The sequence below is a fragment of the Carcharhinus amblyrhynchos genome, unplaced genomic scaffold (genome assembly GCF_965287045.1).
Source record: "Carcharhinus amblyrhynchos unplaced genomic scaffold, sCarAmb.v2.hapA scaffold_916, whole genome shotgun sequence".
Lineage (NCBI taxonomy): Eukaryota > Metazoa > Chordata > Chondrichthyes > Carcharhiniformes > Carcharhinidae > Carcharhinus > Carcharhinus amblyrhynchos.
This window is the reverse complement of record NW_027650656.1, coordinates 27561-51784: the sequence shown is the minus strand read 5'-3', so window position 1 is coordinate 51784 and position 24224 is coordinate 27561. Positions and strand designations below refer to the sequence as shown.

The window sequence follows — 24224 nt, the reverse complement described above, 5'->3', positions numbered from 1 at the left end:
AACCCCACCCCCTAGAATCCTCCCCCCTCCCCCTTCTCTAAATTGCTCCCGATTTTCCTCTGGAACCTCATCGACCCTGAACTAAAACTCCCTACCCTTCCGGGAACCATATCCCTCTATTCCCATCCTATTCATGGATTTGTCCAGATGCACCTTAAACGTCAGTCTCGTATCTGCTTCCACTACTTCCCCCAGCAGCGAGTTCAAGGCACCCTCCACCTTCTGTGTAAAAAATCTGCCTCGTACATCTCCTTTAAACCTTGCCCCTCGCACCCTAAACCTGTGCCCCCCCCTAGTAATTGACTCTTCCACCCTGGGAAAAAGCTTCTGACTATCCACTCTGTCCATACTTCTCATAATCTTGTAGACTTCTATCAGGTCACCCCTTCCTCTTTGACTGATCTCTGATTTTCCCGTTTCCAATCTCTCCGAGTTGTTTGTCCACATTTAGTGTCCCTGAGCGATAAGGAGGGAGTGTTCCACATCCCATCTATTACTCCGGGTGTGCACCAGCGGGTATACCCAGCGACCACAACTCAAAGCAGTGAGGAACCCGGCAGCTTTGCTCTGCTGTGGAGGGGTGGGGCAGGGACAGAGACTGGGGACGCTGGACAAGTCAGGAGACCCCAAGCAGTCAGGGTGGGCCAGAAGGTGGGGACGAGAGTTGTGAGGCACTCCCGAGGACAGAGCTGTGACGCTCGGTGGGACAAAACTACCAGTCACCCATGGCGAATAGAAGTCTCATTGTCACTCACGGATAATCCACGATCCAACAGATCTCCGGGTGGGATTGGGGGCAGGAGGAGGATTCTCTCGGGGACTCTGGACCTGTTTTGCAGCCCCCGTCTTGTGAAACCACGACGCAGACATCAACCGTCCCTTTACCTGGAGACGAGACCGGGGGCCACGTTCAGTCTCATTATTATCCGCCAATTAATACAAAAATCCCGGCCAACAAACTCCTTCAGATCCCCAACAATCGCAAAACGTCAAACAGTTCGAACCTTGTTGTTTTGTTCTAGAACGTTCTCCGTCTTCCCTCCGGGTTGTCCTGCATTATAATCCTGCCAATCAGTGGTTCCATTCCCCCTGGCTGAGACCCCCCCTCCCCATTCCCTCCCGGAATCTCCCTCAGATCCCCTCCCACCCCCAGAGTGACCCTCAGACGTCACCCTTACTCCCAGAATGACCCTCAGCCCGTCCTCTCCCCTCCCCGGAATGACCCTCAGAACCTCCTCTCCCTAAGGAAAGACCCTCAGACTCCCTCCTCCCATTCGGAATGACTCTCAGCCCGCCCGTCCTCCTCAGAATGACCCTCAGACCCTCGTCCCCCCAGAATGACCCTCAGATACCCCTCCCCCGGATTGACCCCCAGACCCCCCCCCACCCCCCCCTCACTTCCCCCGGAATGACCGTCAGATGCCCCTTCTCCTCTGGAATGATCCAAAGACCCCTTCTTCCCTGGAATGATCTTCAGACCCCCCTCCCACCACGGAATGATCCTCAGGATCCCCCCCTCCCCCCGGAATGACCCTCAGACCACCCCCCCCCGAGCCGTTCCCGGGAATCTCTGCGCAAATCTTCATCACTGGGAGATATTTTCCTGATTCTGTGTTGAGCGTGATTGGACAGGAGGGAGGGGGGGAGTGGCAGTGGGGAGGGACACAGGTTAGAATAGGGCCGGCGGGGGGGGGGGGAGGGAGGGTGGGGTGGAGGGGGTAGTGGGCAGTGACCCTGGGTGCAGAGAGCGGGTCACCGCCATCGGGACAACCTGTAAGGAGCTGGGAGAGTGGGGGGGGGGTAGTGCGGAGGAGATTGTCCAGGGTGGAGGGACTCCGGTTAACGCGGAGGGGCTGGGATTGGTACCCTCAGAGCAGAGAGAATGAAGGGAAGAGTTCGCTGAGGTGTCGATAACTCCGGGAGTTTCTGGCAGAGTCAATAAGGAGCAAGTGTTTCCAGGGGTAGCAGGAGGGACACAGATTGCAGACGGCCAGAGGGGGAGGTAGGTTTGTAAGTTTCAAAGTTTATTCATCATGTCACAAGTCATAGTTTAAAATAAAGTTTATTCATTAGTGTCACAAGTAGGCTGACATTAACACTGCAATGAAGTTACTATGAAAATCCCGCAGTCGCCACACTGTTCGGGTACACCGAGGGAGAATTTAGCACGTCACCCTAACCAGCTCGTCTTTCGGACTGTGGGAGGAAACCGGAGCACCCGGAGGAAACCCACGCAGACACGGGGAGAATGCGCAAACTCCACACAGTCAGTGACCCGAGGCGGGAATCGAACCCTGGCGCTGTGAGGCAGCCGTGCTAACCACTGTGCCACCCGTGAGGAGATTTGATTAACTTGGTGAGTTGTGATCTGGAAGGTTCTGCCTGAAAGGGCGATGAAAGCAGATTCAATGGGAGCTTTCCAAAAGGGAGTTGGGAGAAAGACTTGGAAAGCAGAGGTTTTAAAAGTGGAGATTTTTAACCAGGCGATGGGGGAATGGAGCAGGGGAGAACAGGAACAGGAGGAGGCCGTTCGGGGGCCATTATGGTTAGCACTGCTGCCTCACAGCACCAGGAGTCTGGCTTCAATTCCTGGCTTGGGTCACTGTCTGATGTGGTTTGATTTATTATTATGCCATGCATTAACATACGGTGAAAAGTATTGTTCCTTGCGTGCTATACAGACAAAGCATACCGTTCATAGAGAAGGAAAGGAGAGAGTGCAGAATGTGGTGTTACACTCATAGCTAGGGTGTAGAGAAAGATCAACTTAATGTGAGGTGGGTCCATTCAAAAGTCTGACAGCAGCAGGGAAGAAGCTGTTCTTGAGTCCATTGGTACGTGACCTCAGACTTTTGTGTCTTTTTTTCAATGGATGAAGGTGAAAGAGAGAATGTCCGGGGTGTGTGGGGTCCTTGATTATGCTGGCTGCTTTTCTGAGGCAGCGGGAAGTGTAGACGGAGTCAATGGATGGGAGGCTGGTTTGCCTGATGGATTGGGCTACATTCACAACCCTTTTGCAGTCTTGGGCAGAGCAGGAGCCCATACCAAGCTGTGATACAAGTAGAAAGAATGCTTTCTATGGTGCATCACTAGCTGACATGCCAGATTTCCTTAGTTTTCTAAGAAAGTAAAGGCGTTGGTGGACTTTCTTAACTATAGTGTCGGTATGGAGGGACCAGGACAGGTTGTTGGTGATCTGGACACCTAATGTCTGGACACCTGTCTGTGTGGAGTCTGCATGTTTCCCCCGTGTCTGTGTGGATTTCCGCCAGGTGCTCCGGTTTCCTCCCACAATCCAAAGATGTGTGGGTTAGGTGGATTGGCTGCGATAAGTTGCCCCTTAGTGTTAGGGGGATAAGCAGGGTAAATACGTGGGGATAGGGTCTGGGTGGGATTGTGATCGGTGCAGACTCGATGGGCTGAATGGCCTCCTTCTGCACCGTAGGGATTCTATGATTCTACGATACAGCCCCTCAATCCTGTTACAGCCTGGAACGGGCCAGAGCTTCACGGGGGGGTGGGTCATCGCGTCCCAGACACAGACACAAACCCCTGATTATTTGCCCCACCTCCTCACTGGATGGGGTTACACAGAGAGGCGTGGGACTGGGGTCTACGAGGTGGGGGTGGGGGAGGTTTAACAGGTAATAGTAGAGTCGGCGCAGTCACTCAAACATTCTGACCCCGTCACAACTTCAGGGGAATAAAGAACAGGAACACTTCATCCTGGGAACAAGCTGCTTAACGACTCTCTTCCGAGTCTCGGCACGTCTGCAACAAGAGAGGAAGATCGGTTACATTCCACTCCCTAACCTTCCCAGGCTCGATGGGCCGAATGGACTCCTACTCTGTAAATATTGAATCCTTCCAGTGCAGACGGAAGCCATTCAGCCCATCGAATCTGCACTGAAAACAATCCCACCCTATTCCCAGAACCCCACATATTTACCCCATTAATCCCTCTAACCTACGTATCCTGGGACTCTAAGAGGTAATTTAGCATGGCCAATCCACCTAACCTGCACATCTTTTGGACTGTGGGAGATAAGATAGAAGCAGGGAAGTTGTTTCCACTGGTGGGTGAAACTAGAACTAGGGGGCATGACCTTAAAATAAGGGGGAGCAGATTTAGGACTGAGTTGAGGAGGAACTTCTTCACCCAAAGGGTTGTGAATCTGTGGAATTCCCTGCCCAGTTGAGGCTCTCTCGTTGAATGTTTTTAAGGAAAGGACAGATAGATTTTTGAACAGTAAAGGAATTAAGGGTTATGATGAGCGGGTGGGTAAGTGGAGCTGAGTCCACAAAAAGATCAGCCGTGATCTTATTGAATGACGGAGCAGGCTCGAGGGGCTGAATGGCCGACTCCTGCTCCTAGTTCTTATGAACTGGAGCATCTGACAAAACCCACACAAATACTGGGAGAATGTGCAAACTCCACACAGACAGTGACTCAAGCCGGGATTCGAATCCAGGTGCCCAGAACAGTCCAGAATGGAATAGACCTTGCTAATGTGAATAATGACCTCCCTGAGGAAGATTAAAACCTTCCGAAATCTTCTGTCCAACAACATGTTCGATTCCCAACTTGGGTCACTCCCTGTGGCTGCGTGGGTTTCCTCCGGGTGCTCCAGTTTCCTCCCACAGTCCAAAAGACGTGCTGGTTAGGGTGCATTGGCCGTGCTAAATTGCCCCTAGTTTCAGGGGGACTAGCTCGGGTAAATATGTGGGGTTACGGGGATAGGGTGGGATTATGGTCGGTGCAGGCTTGATGGGCCAAATGGCCTCCTTTCTGCACTGTAGGGATTCTATGAACATGTTGGAGGTTCTAAGGCTAACTGAGGGGTTTCACTCAGTCAGTACCTTCACCAGCTCAGTAACAAGGGTGAGGCTCCACTCCTGACCTTTTCAAAGCCCCTCTTGTTCTTCCATCTCCATCCACAAGGGACCCCAGGGTCACGCCGGCTGGATATGGTCTTACTGAATGACAGAGCAGGCTCAATGGGCCGAGTGGCCTCCCCCTTCTCCCACCTCTTCCGTTTTACCAGCACTCACAGGGTTGAGTATGATAGGATTCTCACCGGTGGGTTAGTGCAGCCACAACAATAAGTTGCATTGATATAGCACCTAGCAACTGGCTACAGAGGAACGTCACCAGAGAAACTTTGACATTGAGCCAAAGACGGAGGTGACTAAAGGCCCAATGAAAGGCCGGCTTAAAGGATTCGTCTTAAAGGGAGAGAGAGAGAGTGAGGTGGAGAATCCCAATAGGGTCTTGGAGAAATGGTTGCCAATGGTGGGAAAAAGGAAGTGTGGGGGAATGAACAAGGAATCAGGATTTCTGGGAGCCAGCACTGAGTCCCTTGTAGCTCACTCATTGAATCACTCATTCACATCTTCGATTAACTCATGGTTTTCGCCACACGTGCTCCCAGCTTTGACTCAGTCTTCGTGTGAAGAGTGACTAATACCAAACCCAAGCCAGAATCTTCACCAGTTACAGCCTGTGTCCCTGGGCAATCTCAGAAAGAGTGGCCCCTCCCTTCCACTCACCGTCAACACCTTGTATTCATCCTTTAATCTCTTGTAAATGTCGATAATCAAATCCCTCCTGAGACACAAAGTGGAAAAAGACGGAGAGTCACAAACATTGCGGCAATCTTCGATCAACTTATCAGAAACCCCGGCCCCTCTCCCACATTGACTTACTCCAATTTCTCCTGATATTCAGGACCCCGGCTGGTGATATGCTGGGCACACGGACCCTGCCCCAACCCTCTGACAGATTGTTCAAACGTGAATCAGGTTTACTTATTAGTGTCACAAGTAAAGCTTACATTAACACTGCAATGAAGTTACTGTGAAAATCCCCTAGTCACCACACTCCGGCGCCTGTTCGGGTACACTGAGGGAGAATTTAGCACGGCCAATGCACCCACATCTTTCGGATTGTGGGAGGAAACCACAGCACCCAAGGAAACCCATGCAGAAATGGGGAGAACATGCACAGACAGTGACCCGGACTGGGAATCAATCTTCAGTCCCTGGCGCTGTGAGGCACCAATGGCGTCACTGGATAGCTGGAGAGATTAAAGTCCTGTGCCCCCTCAGCCCACCCTCCATGGACCCACGGGCCCCCTCCCATCCCACCTCCTCTATCTTGAGGAAGAGCAGGGGGGTCGGTGGGGGGGGTGTGGGTGGCTAAGTTCTGCCTGGTGTTCTGTGTATTTGATTTGATTTGATTTATTATAGTCACATATAGTGGGATACAGTGAAAAGTCTTGTTTCTTGCGTGCTATACAAAGCATACCGTTCATAGAGTACACATGGGAGGAGGAAAGGAGAGAGTGCAGAATGTAGTATTATAGTCCTAGCTAGGGTATAGAGAAAGGTCAACTTAATACCCATTCAAAAGTCTGATGGCAGCAGGGAAGAAGCTGTCCTTGAGTCAGTTGGTACATATATCGGCACAATGGTTAGCACTGTTGCCTCACAGCGCCAGGGACCTGGGTTTGATTCCTGGCTCAGGTCACTGTCTGTGCAGAGTCTGCACATTCTCTCTCTGTCTGCGTAAGTTTCCTCCGGGACCACCGGTTTCCTCCCACAGTCCGAAAGGAGTGCGGGTTAGATGCATTGGCCATGTTAACCTCTCCCTCAGTGTACCCGAACAGGTACCCGACTGTGGCAACTAGGGGATTTTCACAGGATCTTCATTGCAATGTGTATGTGAGCCTGTTTGTGGCCAGGCAGCAACTAGTGGGGTACCTTAGGAATCGGTTCTGGGACCCCAACTATTCACAATATATATGAATGATTTGGATGAGCGGACACAATGTAACATCTCAAAGTTTGCAGATGATACCAAGCTGGGCGGGAGGGTGAACTGTGATGTGGATGCAGAGATCTTTCAGAATGATCTGGACAGATTGGGTTAGTGGGCTAATCAATGGCAGATGCAGTATAATTTGGATAAACTTTGGAAGCAAAAACAAGAAGGCAGATTACTCCCTGAATGGCTGTAAATTGGGAGAGGGGAGTGTGCAGGGGGACCTGGGTGGCCTTGTGCATCAGTCACTGAAGGTAAGCGCGCAGGTGCAGCAGGCGATAAAGAAGGCAAATGGCCTGTTGGCCTTCATTGCGAGAGGTTTCGAGTACAGGAGCAGGGATGTGTTGTTGCTGTAATTGTACAGGGTCTTGTTGAGGCCACACCTAGAGTATTGTGGGCAGTTTTAGTCTCCTTTTCTGAGGAAGGATGTTCTTGCTCTCGAGGGAGTGGAGCGAAGGTTTACCAGGCTGATCCCGGGGATGGAGGGACTGAGAGATTGACCAGGTTAGGATTGTTATTGCTGTAGTTCAGACGACTGAGAGGGAATCTCATAGAGACTTATAAAAATCTAACAGGACCAGACAGGGTAGGTGCAGGGAGGATGTTCCTGATGGTGGGGGGAGTCCAAAACCAGGGGTCACAGTCTGATGATTCAGGGTAGACCATTTAGGACGGAGGTGAGGAGACATTTCTTCACCCGGTGAGCCTGAGGAATTCATTCCCACAGGAAGTGGTTGATGGCAAAACATTGAATGTATTCAAGAGGCAGCTGGATAGAGCACTTGGGGTGAAGGGGGTCAAAGGTTATGGGGACAAAGCAGGATGAGTTGGATGATCAGCCATGGCTCAAAGGGCTGAATGGCCTCCTGCTCCTATCCTCTATGTTCCTGTGTTTCTATGTTTCTGTGTAATAAATAAACTTAAACTTTAGAACCAACCGACTCAGGAGCAATGTTTATATTCCTCAATCGACATTGCCAAAAGCTCCCACATCTGCTGGATCGCTCCCTTCCGCAGACGACCCCATCCCATCATCCTACCCCCCCCCCCCCCCCACCCACCCACCCACTCACTTGCTGGACAGCCCTCCGCCTGGGGGCAGGTTGGGAATCTCCTCCATAGCTAAACTTTGCATCACGTAGAACAAGTTTGGTTCTCCTTCTTCTAGCTGCTCCTTGAAGCTTTCTGCAAGAGAGTGGGGACAACGGTTACACTGCAGACAGGTCATAATCACATCCAGGACAGTACGTGGGGGGAGCAGGGACAGAGAGCGCTGAGCCAGACTGACCGCAAACCTTTCCAGGCAGCAAACTGAAGCTTCAGAGATCGGGACAGGGGATACAAACTCAGGTTTAGCATGGATTAACCAACCAAAATTGCTCTTTAGTGTTGCAAGATGTGTAGGTTAGGCGGAATGACCGTGCTAAATTGCCCCTTAGTGTCCAAAGGTGTGCAGGTTAGGTAGATTGGCCATGCTAAATTGCCCCTTAGTGTCCAAAAATGTGCAGGTTAGGTAGATTGGCCATGCTAAATTGTCCCTTAGTCATAAAATCATAGAATCCCTGCAGTTCAGGAGGCCATCTCACCCAGGCCCTATTCCCATAACCCCATGTAACCCCCTGCTAATCCCCTAACGTTGGGGTCATTTTAGCACAGCCAATCGACCTAACACAGCCTTTGGACTGTGGGAGGAAACCGGAGCACTTGGAGGAAACCCACGCAGATACGGGGAGAACATGCAAACTCCACACAGACAGCCTGGAATCGAACCTGGGTCCCTGACGCTGTGAGGCAGCAGTGCTAACTACTGTGCCACCGTGCCGCCCCTTAGTGTCCAAGGATTTGCAGGTTAGGTGGATTGGCCGTGCTGAATTGCCCCAAAACATGGGATAGGGCGAGGGAGTAGTCCCAGGTAAAGTGCTCTTTCAGAGGGTTGGTGCACACTCGATGGGCTGAATGGCCTGCTTCTGCACTGTAGGTGATTCTGTGAGTCTATCTCTGATTAGATCCAGTCTTTCCACATTGCTAAAACGGGTTCAGAGCAATTTGTGTTAAATATTAGGAGTAAATCCGTGCTAAAATCTGAACTAAAAACTTGCAGACTACCCCTAGCCATATTGCCTGCTTCCTGTCAAGCCCTGAGTGGACGGTTGTCCCTTTCCATTAAATATGTTTGAAGTGGAGCTAGACAAGTTTTTAACCAGTAAGGGAATCAAGGGTTACGGATATAAGGTGGGAAAATGGAGTTGAGGAATATCACATCCCATCAGTCACGGTCTCATTGAATGACGGAGCAGACTCGATGGGCCAAATGGCCTGCTTCTACTCCTTATGGGATGTGGGGGTTGTTGATGGGGGGGGGTGTCCTTCCTACCGGTCACTTTCTGTTCAATGTAGACGTTCAGTTCCTCTTCTCTGCGAATTGCCTCCTCCGACACTTTGGGTGCATTTGGGAAGCAGACCAGGATAATACTCATGTTGTCGCGACTGCCCTGTTTAACAGAGAGAAAAACCAGTGAGACCCACAGTCATAACAACACACGACGCACTGCAGTCGGGGTACAGGGCCAGGAGGAGGCCATTCAGCCCCTCCAGCCTGTCCCATCATTCAATACCACCATGACTGATCTGTATCTCAACTATGAACCTTCCTTAGAGGAATGACTTCACCAGAACGGGGCAGCACGGTGACACGGTGGTTAGCACTGCTGCCTCACAGTGCCAGGGTTTGATTCTGGCCTCAGGTCACTGTCTGCGTGGCGTCTGCACATTCTCCTCGTGCCTGCGTGGGTTTCCTCCAGGTGCTCCAAAGATGTACGGGTTAGGTTGATTGGCCGTGCTAAATTGACTCAGTGTCAGGGTGGGGGTGTGATCAGAAGGGTAAATACATGAGGTTATGGAGATAGGACCTAGGTGGGATTGTGGTCAGTGCAGACTCGATGGGCTGAATGGCCCCCTTCTGCACTGTAAGGATCCTATGCAAGGACTAGAATTGCATTCTCTCAGGAATCAAAGGTAAAGGGATAATCTGATTGAGGATTTGAAGATGATTGAAGGGGCTAATGGGGGGGTGATAGAAACTTTTTCCTCTGGAGCAGGTGGGGGGAGCCCAGAACAGGGAGGGAGGAGGTAAAATTGGATTTCCCCCCATCTCCCTCTCTCTAACCCAGGGATCGGTGGACAGGGATCAGGAGCAGGAACCCTGACTGATTTCCGCCCCTCTCTCTCTCTCTCTCTCTCTCTAATCCAGGGATCACTGGACAGTGATCAATGTTCTCTCCCTCAAATCCAGCAGGGTTAACATGAAACAAATTAATTAGGGACGGAAGTGAGGCCACTCTGCCCCTCGAGCCTGCTACACCATTCAATAAGATCTTGGCTAATCTGAGTGTGACCTCAACCCCAGCTTCCTGCCGACCCCTGATAACCTTTGACCCCCTCGTTAATCGCAAATCTAACTAGTTCAGCCTTAAAAATATTCAAAGACTTTGCTTCCACTGCCTTTTGAGGAAGAGAATTCCAGAGATCTTCAGGGGGGAAAAAAATGTCTTCATTTTAAATGGATGACGCCTGATTTTTGAGGAGTGACACCTTAGTTCTAGATTCTTCCACAAGAGGAAACATCCTCTCCACGTCCACCCTCTCAAGACCCCCTCAGGATCTTGTAGGTTTCAGTCGAGTCGCCTCTTAGCCTTTCCAAACTGCAGTGAAGACAAGTGTAACCTGTGAGCAGAGAGAGCCACTCTGCTGGACCCTGACCCCTGACCTCAGCTCAGGCCTGTTGAACCGTGGAAGGTTCTGGAAGCGGGTATCACGCCTTCGGGAAGGTGCGGTTGAGTCACTGCTAATTCTGGGCTGGCATCTGTTGCTAGGGAATGTTCATTCTCACATCTAACCTGACCTTAATCCGTGCAGTGTGTTGCCATGGTGCCACTTTCAGGGAATTAATGTCAGCGCGGTTTCGAAGATAAACACACCAGCGTGACACAGATATTGAATTAATTTTTAAATATGCATGAGAAATGTGAAAACACAATCCCACTGGGACATAGTTTCAATTTCCGATACTCAGACACCGATCTGGGAGTGAGTTACAGACTGGAATCTAATCGAGGGGTTCGGGGTGGTTTATATACAGAATAACAGATACCCGGGAGTGAGTTACGGACTGGAATCTTATCGAGGGGTTCGGGGTGGTTTATATATAGAATAACAGATACCCGGGAGTGAGTTACAGACTGGAATCTAATCGAGGGGTTCGGGGTGGTTTATATATAGAATAGCAGATACCCGGGAGCGAGTTACAGACTGGAATCTAATCGAGGGGTTCGGGGTGGTTTATATATAGAATAGCAGATACCCGGGAGCGAGTTACAGACTGGAATCTAATCGAGGGGTTCGGGGTGGTTTATATATAGAATAACAGATACCCGGGAGTGAGTTACAGACTGGAATCTAATCGAGGGGTTCGGGGTGGTTTATATATAGAATAACAGATACCCGGGAGTGAGTTACAGACTGGAATCTAATCGAGGGGTTCGGGGTGGTTTATATACAGAATAACAGATACCCGGGAGTGTGTTACAGACTGGAATCTAATCGAGGGGTTCGGGGTGGTTTATATACAGAATAACAGATACCCGGGAGTGTGTTACAGACTGGAATCTAATCGAGGGGTTCGGGGTGGTTTATATACAGAATAACAGATACCCGGGAGTGTGTTACAGACTGGAATCTAATCGAGGGGTTCGGGGTGGTTTATATACAGAATAACAGATACCCGGGAGTGTGTTACAGACTGGAATCTAATCGAGGGGTTCGGGGTGGTTTATATACAGAATAACAGATACCCGGGAGTGTGTTACAGACTGGAATCTAATCGAGGGGTTCGGGGTGGTTTATATACAGAATAACAGATACCCGGGAGTGTGTTACAGACTGGAATCTAATCGAGGGGTTCGGGGTGGTTTATATACAGAATAACAGATACCCGGGAGTGTGTTACAGACTGGAATCTAATCGAGGGGTTCGGGGTGGTTTATATACAGAATAACAGATACCCGGGAGTGAGTTACAGACTGGAATCTAATCGAGGGGTTCGGGGTGGTTTATATATAGAATAACAGATACCCGGGAGTGTGTTACAGACTGGAATCTAATCGAGGGGTTCGGGGTGGTTTATATACAGAATAACAGATACCCGGGAGTGAATTACAGACTGGAATCTAATCGAGGGGTTCGGGGTGGTTTATATACAGAATAACAGATACCCGGGAGTGAGTTACAGACTGGAATCTAATCGAGGGGTTCGGGGTGGTTTATATACAGAATAACAGATACCCGGGAGTGTGTTACAGACTGGAATCTAATCGAGGGGTTCGGGGTGGTTTATATACAGAATAACAGATACCCGGGAGTGTGTTACAGACTGGAATCTAATCGAGGGGTTCGGGGTGGTTTATATACAGAATAACAGATACCCGGGAGTGAGTTACAGACTGGAATCTAATCGAGGGGTTCGGGGTGGTTTATATACAGAATAACAGATACCCGGGAGTGAGTTACAGACTGGAATCTAATCGAGGGGTTCGGGGTGGTTTATATACAGAATAACAGATACCCGGGAGTGAGTTACAGACTGGAATCTAATCGAGGGGTTCGGGGTGGTTTATATATAGAATAACAGATACCCGGGAGTGAGTTACAGACTGGAATCTAATCGAGGGGTTCGGGGTGGTTTATATACAGAATAACAGATACCCGGGAGTGAGTTACAGACTGGAATCTAATCGAGGGACATTTAACTTTATGCAACAATCTACCATTGGTGCCTTGTCAAAGGCTTTTCAGTGAGTGAAGATGGCACAGTGGTTAGCACTGCTGCCTCACAGCGCCAGGGACCTGGGTTTGATTCCTGTGTCGGGTCACTGTCTGTGTGGAGTTTGCACGTTCACCCCATGTCTGTGTGGGTTTCCTCTGGGTGCTCCGGTTTCTTCCCACTCTCCAGAGATGTGCGGGTTAGGTTATAGAGTCATAGAGGTTTACAGCCATGGAAACAGGCCCTTCAGCCCAAATGGTCTATATTGCCCTTTTTTTTGAGCTAGTCCCAATTACCCACATTTGGCCCATATCCCTCTGTACCCATCTTACCCATGTAACTGTCTAAATGCTTTTAAAAGACAAAATTGTACCCGCCTCTACTGCTACTTCTGGCAGCTTGTTCCAGACACTCACCACCCCCTGTGTGAAAAAATTGCCCCTCTGGACCCTTTTGTATCTTTCCCCTCACATCTTAGACCTATGTCCCCTAGCTTTAGACTCTCTCTACTTTGATTGACCATGCTATATTGCTCCTTAGTGTCAGGGAGACTTGGAGGGTAAATATGCAGGGTTATGTAGCTAGGACTGGGTGGGATTGTGGTCGGTGCAGACTCGATGGGCTGAATGGCCTCCTACACTGTAGGGATTCTATGAAACTAAATGATTCAATTTGTATCTGTAATAAATTTAAACAATAATAAATCTGATCTTGTGTGCTGAGTAATATCCACCTCCTTTAATTGAAGATTTGTTTGCTGGTTTATTAGGTGGGCAGCAATCCAACAAGATTGATCTTTCACCAACATATTTATAGGTAAATGTAGCCTCTGGATCTCAACCATTGCTTACCATCGTTACACATGAAGGTCTTTTTTGCTATAAAAAAAAATGTCATTTGGCATAACACCTACACCAGTCCTCTTCAATGGATCAATATTGATTTGAGTAGTCTCTCTGGTGTACAATGTTATCTGGATGTTATTCTAATTACTGGGTTCAGTGAACAGGAACATTTGAATAATGTAGAAGCAACATTGGAACGTCTTCAAACACATGGTTTGTGCATCAAGAAAGAGGACTGTAGTTTTCTCTAGATGTCAGTCCAGTATTTGGGTCACATTATTGATAGTATTATTGACACAAAGCATCTAAAAAATGAACCGTATTTTAGAAGTGCTGTGTTTGACAAATGACAGTAAGAAGTCTGACAACACCAGGTTTAAGTCCAACTCTAGACTTCTTACTGTGTTTACCCCAGTCCAACGCCAACATCTCCACATTTTGATGAATGATACATAATTGATATCCTTTCTAAGATTAATAAATTATTAACTAAATTAATAAATTATTCTGGCAAACTTATTCCTAACTTAGCTCCATTATTGAAGCCGTTGCTTAATTTACTGTAAAACAGTCACAGGACTGGGCAGCAGAATGTGAGAAAGCATGGAAGGATGCCAAAGATGCTTTGCAGAAGTCTGAAGTATTGGTTCATTTTAATCTGAAGCTACCATTTCAGCTTGTTTGCAATGCTTCACCTTATAGAGTAAGGGTACTAGTTTCATGTATTATGCCTTCAGGAGAAGAACAGCCAATAGCTTTTGCTTTGCATTCTCCAACGAGGGCTGATTCGATCTATGCTCAGATAAGAAAGAGAAGCACTGAGTTTAATACGAAGATTTCATCCTTATTTATAAACAAGGTGTGGGGCAGCTGCTTCCTCTTGTGGGGCACTCTACGATGAGAGGTCATTGGATAAGGGGCAGCAAATTTAAAACAGAGTTGGGGGGGGAGCTACTTCTCCCAAAGGGTTGTGGATCTGTGGAATTCATTACCCCAAAGTTCGGTGGGTGCTGGGACACTGAGTAAATTTAAGGAGGCGTTGGACAGATTTTTAATTGGGCACAGGGCAATGCCAAAGGGATGGGGCCTATTGGGGTGCGGGACCTCGGGGGGAGGGCAGATCGATGGGGGTGGGGGGAATCCCGCTGCCGCTCAGGGACAGCGAGCAGAGGGAGCAGGCCATCGGGGTGGGGGCTGGGGTTGGTCTGCCGGTTGGGGGGTGGGGGGTGGGGAGAGGGGTAATCAGCATATCCCGGGCTGCCAGGCGAGGGTGGGAGCAACAAATCAAGGTGGGACCAGCGATTGGGAGGCTGGTAGTGGGGGGCTACTGCGCACGTGCTGGTCTCAGCGCTGACAGGTCAGTGCATGCGTAGTGTCCCGCTCAGCACTCTGCTCCCCGGCTTCTCCAGGGCGAATAGGCCCCGTCCACTGATTTCCAGCGTGGTTCACGCTCGGGCTCTCTGCACTGCACAGAGACTGGGAGACTCATTTTGAAAATCCCCCCAAAAAACCCAAATGGATTTACCCCAATTTTTACACAAATTTGACACTTTGAATGTTTTTGGAAGAATCGCTGCCCTCTATGGGTCAAGATGGTTTGTGTTAACCACCCAGGGTGATTGTCTAAAGTGAGGAATCTGAGTGATCATTCCTTCAAGTCCATGTAAGAATTGCTAGAATCCCGACAGAGGGAGGCCATTTGGCCCATCAAGTCTGCACCGACCCACCCACCCCTATTCACATAACCCCATATATTTCCCCTAGCTAGTCCCGTGATACTGAGGGAGAATTCGCCATGGCCAATCAACCTAACCCGCACATCTTTGGAGTGTGGGAGGAAACCAGAGCATCCAGAGTGAAACCCACGCAGACACGGGGAGAGTGTGCAGACTCCACACAGACAGTGACCCAAGCCGGGAATCGAACCCGGGTCCCTGGCACTGTGAGGCAGCAGTGCTAACCCACTGTGCCATTGTTCTTGAACAACTACATGAAGTACACCCTGGAATAGTCTGGATGATGGAATTAGCAGGTAGTTACTTTTGGTGGTGGGATCTGGATGTTTAGATTGAAGGAAAAGTGGGACTGTGTTAATCCTGTGCGCAAATAAGAAATACACCACAGTTATCACATTTATATCCTTGGGAATGGCCTGAAATGCCATGGCAATGATTGCAGGTAGATTTTGTTGGTCTGTTACGTGTTCTTAATCATAATTGATGCACACCCAGAGTGTCCAGCAGTTGTTATCATGAGATAAAGAACAAAGAACAACACAACACAGCCCAGGAAACAGGCCCTTCGGCCCAACGAGCCCACACCGCCATTTTAACATTATGAGTCCCCTCTCCACCCATGACCCTTGTCTATGCTTATGGCATTCCACATTGAGGGAAGACTAATTTAGGGACAATTTGTTACACCAATCAGCCTAATAGCACATCTTTGGGGTGTGGGAGGAAACCGGAGCACCCGGAGAAAACCCAGGCAAGCACGGGGAGAATGCGCAAACTCCCACAGACACTGGCCCAAATCCATGTGTCTGCACAGCAAACAGTGATAGTCACTGAGCTGTCGTGTTGCCCAGCATCTGGTCCAGTTTAAGCGTACACAAACAATGTGAAGTACTAGGCTACTCTCGAAACATCCAAGAGCAGCCCTTGTACGACCCACCGCGTGTATGCCCCTCATTAGACAACAAGGCGGACCGAATCCCCTGCGGATTAAAAGAGAAAAACATCAATAACATCCACATCCTTATACAAACACTCAAGGGAATCCCCAGAATCTCTAAAGTAAAATAACTGAGCCAGAAAATATGTTGGAAGGTCCATAGGAATCAATTGGTTCCCAGGGACGTCCCAAGGCTCCTGAACCTTATTTAAAACAGTCTCCTATATCCCTCCATCTCCATCCCACTCATGTGCCTATTTAACTAACTCTTAAACAACTCCAGCGTGCCTGCCTCCACCACCTTGCTTGGCAGAGCATTCCATACCCCCACTACCCTCTGTGTGAAAAACCTCCCTCTAACATCTGAATTATACCTCCCCCCCCCCCCCAAGCCCGTGGCCCCTCGTAATGTGCATTTCCAATCTAGGAAAAAGCTTACCACTGTTTACTCTATCTATACCCTTCATAATCTTATACACCTCTATTAGATTCCACCCCCACTTAATCTCCATCTTTCTAAGGAAAACAGCCCCAATTTACCCAATCTTTCCTCATAACCCAGTCCTTCCATACCAGGCAGCATCCTGGTAAACCTCCTCTGCACTCTCTCCAGGGTCTCCACGTCCTTCCGGTAGTAAGGTGACCAGAACTGGACGCAGTACTCCAAATGCGGTCTAACCAACGTTCTATACAACTGCAGCATTAGACTCCAGCTCTTATATTCTATACCCCTTCCTATAAAGGCTAGCATACCGTAACCTACTACATCTGGACAAACCATTGAAAAACCTGACAAGATTTGATCGACTGGAATAGATTGTTAGCGATGACAGTTCATGGTTGACTTCACAAGAGTTTGAGGATTATCTCAAAGGAAATGGTATTCAGCAAAATAAAATCCACACCTTACCATCCATCAACAAGGGATCCACTGAAAGATCTGAACAATCCTTGAAACATTCATTAAAAAGTTCATTATCACGTCGTGTGAATAGCTTTTTGTCATTTGATAGAAACACGGCTCAAGTGACTAAACAGAGTTTACAATACTTCAACAGAAAGTAAAGAAATACAAAAGAAAAAAGTGCTGGAAAATCTCAGCAGCTCTGTGGGGAGAGAATAGAGCCAACGTTTCATAAGAACATAAGAAATAGGAGCAGGAGTAGGCCAACTAGCCCTTCGAGCCTGCCCCGCCATTCAATAAGATCATGGCTGATCTGCCGTGGCTCAGTTCCACATTCCCGCCCTCTCCCCATAACCCTTAATCCCCTCTCTTATCAAAAACCCATCAACCCGCGTCTTAAAAATATTTAGCGAGGTAGCCTCCACCACTTCAACGGGCAGAGAATTCCAGAGATTCACCACCCTTTGAGTGAAGAAGTTCCTCCTCAACTCCGTTCTAAACCGCCCCCCCTTTATCTTGAGGCTGTGCCCCCTAGTCCTACTATCCTTTCTGAGCGGGAAGAGTCTCTCCACCTCTATCCTATCCATCCCATTCATCATCTTCTATGTCTCAATGAGATCTCCCCTCATTCTTCTAAACTCTAACGAGTACAAGCCTAATCTATTCAGCCTCTCCTCATAGCTTAACCCCCTCAACTCCAGCATCAGCCTAGTAAACCTCCTCTGCACTCCCTCCAAGGCCAAAATATCCTTGCGTAAGTACGGCGCCCAAAACTGCACACAGTACTCCAGCTGCGGCCTCACCAATGCCCTATACAGCTGCAGCAAGACCTCCCTACTTTTATATTCAATCCCCCTCGCGATGAAGGCCAGCATCCCATTCGCCTTCCTGACCACCTGCTGCACCTGCAGGCTGGGTTTTTGCGACTCATGCACAAGGACCCCGAGGTCCCTCTGCACCGTCGCCTGCTGCAGTTTTTCTCCACGTAAGTAATAGTCCTTCCTACCATTATTCCTACCAAAGTGGACCACCTCGCACTTGCCAACATTAAATTCCATTTGCCATTTCCTGGCCCATTTGCCCAGCCTATCTAGATCCTTCTGCAGACTCTCCACACCCTCCGCACAATTTGCCTTTCCACCAATTTTGGTGTCATCAGCAAATTTCGACACCATACACTCGGTTCCCTCCTCCAGATCATCTATATAAATGGTAAATAGCTGAGGCCCCAGCACCGAATCCTGGGGCACTCCACTAGCCACCATCCGCCAATCCGAATAGCACCCATTGACCCCCACTCTCTGCCTCCTATTTGACAACCAGTCCTCTATCCACGCTAATACCCTACCCCCAATCTGGGAGACCCTGGACACCTCCATTGCCACTTTGTGGGGACTGTGGACCTGCACGCCCAGATCCCTCTGCATGTTAATGTTCATAAGGGTTCTGCCATTTACAGTATAGCTCACACCTCAGTGGTTAGAACAATGTTCTTGTAAACCAAGGGTCCCAAGTTCAATTCCTGCTGGAGCCTGTTATTAAAGTTTATTGATAACAACAAGTGAGACCGAGGAACATAGAAACAGGAGTAGGCCATTTGGCCCCCCGAGCCTGCTTTACCATTCTATATGACCGTGGTTGATCATGCACCCTCAGTATCCCACTCTCACTTTCTCTCCATTCTCTTTGATCCCTTTAGCCACAAGGGCCACGTCCAGCTCCTGCTTGAACATATCTAACAAACTGACCCCAGTAGCTTTCTGAGAATTCCACAGGTTCACAACTCTGAGTGAAGAATTTCTTCCCCGTCTCAGTCCTGAATGGCTTATCCCTTATTCACAGACTGTGACCCCTTGTTCTGGACCTCCAACATCGGGAATGTTCTTCCTGCATCTAGCCTATCCAGTCCCATCAGGATTTTGTATTGGAACCCCTCATAATACAGACTGGAATCTAATCGAGGGGTTCGGGGTGGTTTATATATAGAATAACAGATACCAGGGAGTGAGTTACAGACTGGAATCTAATCGAGGGGTTCAGGGTGGTTTATATGTAGAATAACAGATACCAGGGAGTGAGTTACAGACTGGAATCTAATCGAGGGGTTCGGGGTGGTTTATATATAGAATAACAGATACCCGGGAGTGAGTTACAGACTGGAATCTAATCTAGGGGTCCGGGGCGGTTTATACACAGAATAGCAGATGCCCGGGAGTGAGTTACAGACTGGAATCTAATCGAGGGGTTCGGGGTGGTTTATATATAGAATAACAGATACCAGGGAGTGAGTTACAGACTGGAATCTAACCGAGGGGTTCAGGGTGGTTTATATGTAGAATAACAGATACCCGGGAGTGAGTTACAGACTGGAATCTAATCGAGGGGTTCGGGGTGGTTTATATATAGAATAACAGATACCAGGGAGTGAGTTACAGACTGGAATCTAATCGAGGGGTTCGGGGTGGTTTATATGTAGAATAACAGATACCCGGGAGTGAGTTACAGACTGGAATCTAATCGAGGGGTTCGGGGTGGTTTATATATAGAATAACAGATACCAGGGAGTGAGTTACAGACTGGAATCTAATCGAGGGGTTCGGGGTGGTTTATATACAGAATAACAGATACCCGGGAGTGAGTTACAGACTGGAATCTAATCGAGGGGTTCGGGGTGGTTTATATACAGAATAACAGATACCCGGGAGTGAGTTACGGACTGGAATCTAATCGAGGGGTATGATAATTGATATTGTGGCACTGTTCTGAATGCGAGGTAGGAGCCTGTTTAATATTTATCACTAATCAGCATCATTAAGACAACAGATGATCAGAATTCGTATCACATTGTGGGATCTTGCTGTGCGCCAATTTCCTGCCTTGCTACGCTATAACAGTGTTCACTTCAGAGTTGCTCATTGGACACAGAATACTTTTTTTGGGGGTTGTGTGAGGCAGTGAGAGGTGCTATGGGGAGGGAAGTTGTGCTGTACCTTGTAGAGACAGAGGTTAATGACTTGGGCGCACACGTCCTCCAGGCTATCGGTCAGCTGGAGCCTGGAGCTGACAAACTGGCACAGGTCCTCGTTGCTGATGATGTCCCAGACCCCGTCGCAGGCCAGGATGACGAACTGATCCTGGTCGGAGCGTTCGATCTCGTAGACCTCGGGCTCGGGGGAGACCAGCTGCTCCGTCTGGCTCTTCCACTTGGCCGCCTTGAAGTTGAAGTCTCCCAGGGCGCGGGAGACGGCCAGCGAGCCGTTGACCCGCTGCAGGGTCACCGTGCCCCCCGCCCTCCGGATACGCTCGTGCTCCCGCGGCAGGAAGGGCTTGTGGTCCTCCGTGTAGAAGCAGGTGCGGTCGCCGCGACAGAGCACGGCACGCGAGTCGCCGCAGTTGATGAAGTAGACGTGCCCGGGGGACACGGTGATGGCCACTGCGGTGGAGCCGCCGCAACCCCAGTGGGAGAAACGGCACAGCCTCTGCATGCGGCTGTCGATCTGCAGGAACCCCCGGCGGATCCCGCTCTTCACCTTCTCCACCGAGGCCTGCCCCCCCTTGGCAAAGTCCCAGTTGCCCGTCACGTGGCGCAGCAGGTGCTCCGAGCAGTAGCGGGCCACCTCCGAGCCCCCGTGCCCGTCGAAGACGGCGAAGAAGGACCAGGCGCCCAGCGCCGGGGGCAGGCGGGGCACGATGGTGTGGGCGTCCTCCATCTCCACCCTCCAGCCCTGCATGGCGCCCAGCCCATAGCGCAGCCCGTTCCCGCTGCCCTGCTCCCGCTGCAGGAGGGTGACGGGGACCTCCAGGTAGTTGGAGGCCTCGCCGTCCTTCTCGCCCTTGAAGAAATGAGTGACCATGCGTTCGGTTTCCTTCACCACCTGCCTGACAAACGTCACCAGCTGGGGCACCATAGGCAAGGGCTCAGGGGTGTCCGAATTTCTCATCTCCCCGGATCCTCAGAACCCCTGGAACGTTCCGGAAGATGCAGCAGAGCACCGGGATTGAGGGAACGTGGAGCAGGAGATGCCAAGCTCAGCCTCGTCCCCTCTGCAGTCACAGCTCATTCGAACATCACCAGAGGCTAATTTTATCCTGGTAATCCCCCAGCAAGTTAATCTGATCCAGGTTAATGCGAGGTTAAATCCTCACATCTCCCTCTTACCGAGATAACACCATTCACAGAAAAAAACCCATGAGGACAGCAGCTGAACCTGGTGTTACCTGCATGTTAGAAATCCTAGACTTAGAACATAGAAAACTGCAGCACAAACAGGCCCTTTGGCCCATAAGTTGCACCGATCATATCCCTACCTACCAGGCCTATCTATAACTCTCAATCCCATTAAATCCCATATACCCATCCGGAAGTCTCTTAAAAAACCCCAGTGAGTTTATCTCTACCACCACCGACGGCAGCCGATTCCACTCACTCACCACCCTCTGAGTGAAAAACTTACCCCTGACATCTCCTCTGTACTTGCTCCCCAGCACCTTAAGCCTGTGTCCTCCCGTGACGACCATTTCAGCCCTGGGAAATAGCCTCTGAGAATCCACCCTATCTATTCCTCTCAACATCTTATAAACCTCCATCAGGTCGCCTCTCAACCTTCGTCTCTCCAGAGAGAAGAGTCCCAGCTCCCTCAACCTATCCTCATAAGGCATGCCTCCCAATCCAGGCAACATCCTTGTAAATCTAATGCAGGATGCAGAGAGACTTCTCTCTCTGCATCCTGTTAAATTCTGTCGGAGGAGAGATGTTTTGCTGCAACTGTACAGGGTGTTGGTGAGACCACACCAGGAGTATTGTGAGCAGTTTTGGTCTCCTTATCTGAGGAAGAATGTCCTTGCTATAGAGGGAGTACAGCGAGGGTTTACCAGGCTGATTCCTCTTGCCTTGGGGCAGCACAGTGGTTAGCACGGCTGCCTCACGGCGCCAGGGACCTGCGTTCGATTCCGGCCTCGGGTCACTGTCTGAATAGAGTTTGCACATTCTCCACATGTCTGTGTGGGATTCCTCCCACACTCCAAAGATGTGCAGTTTTGGTTGATTGGCCAAGCTAAATTGACCCTAGTGCCAGGGGGATTAGCCGGGTAAATATGTGGGGTTACGGGGATAGGGCCTGGGTTGGATTGAGGTTGATGCAGGCTCGATGGGCCAAATGGCCTCTTTCCACACTAAAGGGATTCTATAGATTCACACCTCTTTAATCTGTGATTATCCCTCTCTCCGCTCGCATTGTCTACACCTGTAAAGACTTGATTATCTGAAAAGACTCACACTCCAACCATTATCTTGCAATTGTGTCTCTGTCTGTATTTGCTGTGTTCGTAAAACCTACCTCTCCGCTCACCTGGTGAAGGAGCAGTGCTCCGAAAGCTCGTGATTCCAAATAAACCAGTTGGACTATAACCTGGTGTTATGAGACTTCTTACTGATCCCTGGGATGGCAGGGAGAACTAAGTCGGTCAGGATTATATTCACTGGAGTTTGGAAGAGTGAGAGGGGATCTGATAGAAACTTATAAAATTCTAACGGTTAGACAGGATAGATTCAGAAAGAACGTTCCCGATGGTGGGGGAGTCCAGAACTAGGGGTCAGAGTTTGAGGATAAGGGGGAAACCTTTTAGAACTGAGGTGAGGAGAAATTTCTTCACCCAGAGGGTGGGGAATGTGTGGAATTCACTCCCACAGAAAGTAGTTGAGGCCAAAATGTTGTGGGATTTCAGGAAGAAAGTAGATATCGCTCTTGGGGCTAAAGGGATCAAGGGATTATGGGGGGTGAAAGGGGGGATCAGGATATTGAATCTGATGATCGGTCACGATGATAATGAATGACGGAGCAGACCAACGTAACAGCTTTAGTCAAAAAGAGAGGGAGAGAAAAAGCAGGTAACTACAGGCCAAAGGTAAAATACTGCAGATGCTGCAATCTGAAACAAAAACAGAAAATGCTGGAAAATCTCAGCAGGACACAGATTCAAATCTAATTCATCAACTAATAAACACTAATAAATAAACTTCAAACTCCAAACCAGCCACCCATCCATTGACTCTGTCTACACTTCCCGCTGCCTTGGGAAAAGCAGCCAGTATAATTAAGGACCCCACACACCCCGGTCATTCTCTCTTCCACCTTCTTCCTTTGAGAAAAAGATATAAAAGTCTGAGGTCCCGTACCGACCGACTCAAGAACAGCTTCTTCCCTGCTGCTGTCAGACTTTTGAATGAACCTACCTCGCATTAAGCTGATCTTTCTCTACACCCTAGCTATGACTGTAACACTACATTCTGCACTCTCTCCTTTCCTTCTCTATGAACGGTATGCTTTGTCTGTATAGCGCGCAAGAAACAATACTTTTCACTGTATGTTAATACATGTGACAATAATAAATCAAATCAAATCGATGTTCTGGGTCATTGTTACATTGCTGTTTATGGGATCTTGCTGTGCACACATTGGCTGTGGCGTTTCCTACACTGTAGCAGTCACTCCACTTTGAAAAGTTCTGCGTTGGCTTTGGGGGGGGGGGGCATCCTGGGGTCAGGAAAGGCGCTATGTGAATGCAAACCTTTTTCCAATTGCGCCCAGCTGTTGCTGACGCAGTTCCTGGCACAGCCACCAGATGGTGGGAGAGAGCTGCTTCTAACCTCAAGAGCAGAAGTTTTGGATTTTTAAGGAAGTTTTGGGGTTTTCTTTCATTCTTCTGAATTAACAGCCTGGATTCAATTATTTTCCATTAAATCTCAGGAGGCAGATGCAGTGCAGAGTTCACACCGATACGCACGTGCCCTGTCTCCCTGGCCAGAGGAGTGGGTGACTCTGCAATTGCTGTCTTGTATTAAAAGACCAGAAGACATCGGGGCAGAATTAGGCCACTCGGCCCATCGAGTCTGCCCCGCCATTCAATCATGGCTGATATTTTTCTCATCCTCATTCTCCTGCCTTTTCCCCATAACCCCGATCCCCTTATTAATCAGGAACCTATCTATCTCTGTCTCAATGACCCGGCCTCCACTGCGGCAAAGAGTTCCACAGATTCCCCACTCCCTGGCTGAAGAAATTCCTCCTCATCTCTGTTTTAAAGGATCGTCCCTTTAGCCTGAGGTTGTGCCTCTGGTTCTAGTTTTTCCTACTAGTGGAAACATCCTCTCCACGTCCACTC

At 49.3% G+C, this 24224-nt stretch overlaps 1 protein-coding gene across 1 annotated transcript; it reads right to left on the bottom strand.

The window, feature by feature from the left end:
- Nucleotides 1–2003: 2003 nt before the first annotated feature.
- On the bottom strand, nt 2004–21097 carry LOC145340309 (protein phosphatase 1A-like). Its single transcript, XM_080184756.1, has 5 exons — nt 20054–21097; nt 9198–9315; nt 7897–8008; nt 5551–5608; nt 2004–3771 (listed from the first exon to the last, which is right to left on the bottom strand). The coding sequence occupies exons 1-5, from the start codon at nt 21002–21004 to the stop codon at nt 3742–3744; spliced, it is 1269 nt and encodes a 422-aa protein (XP_080040882.1). The 5' UTR covers nt 21005–21097; the 3' UTR covers nt 2004–3741.
- Between the last annotated feature and the right edge of the window lie 3127 nt (nt 21098–24224).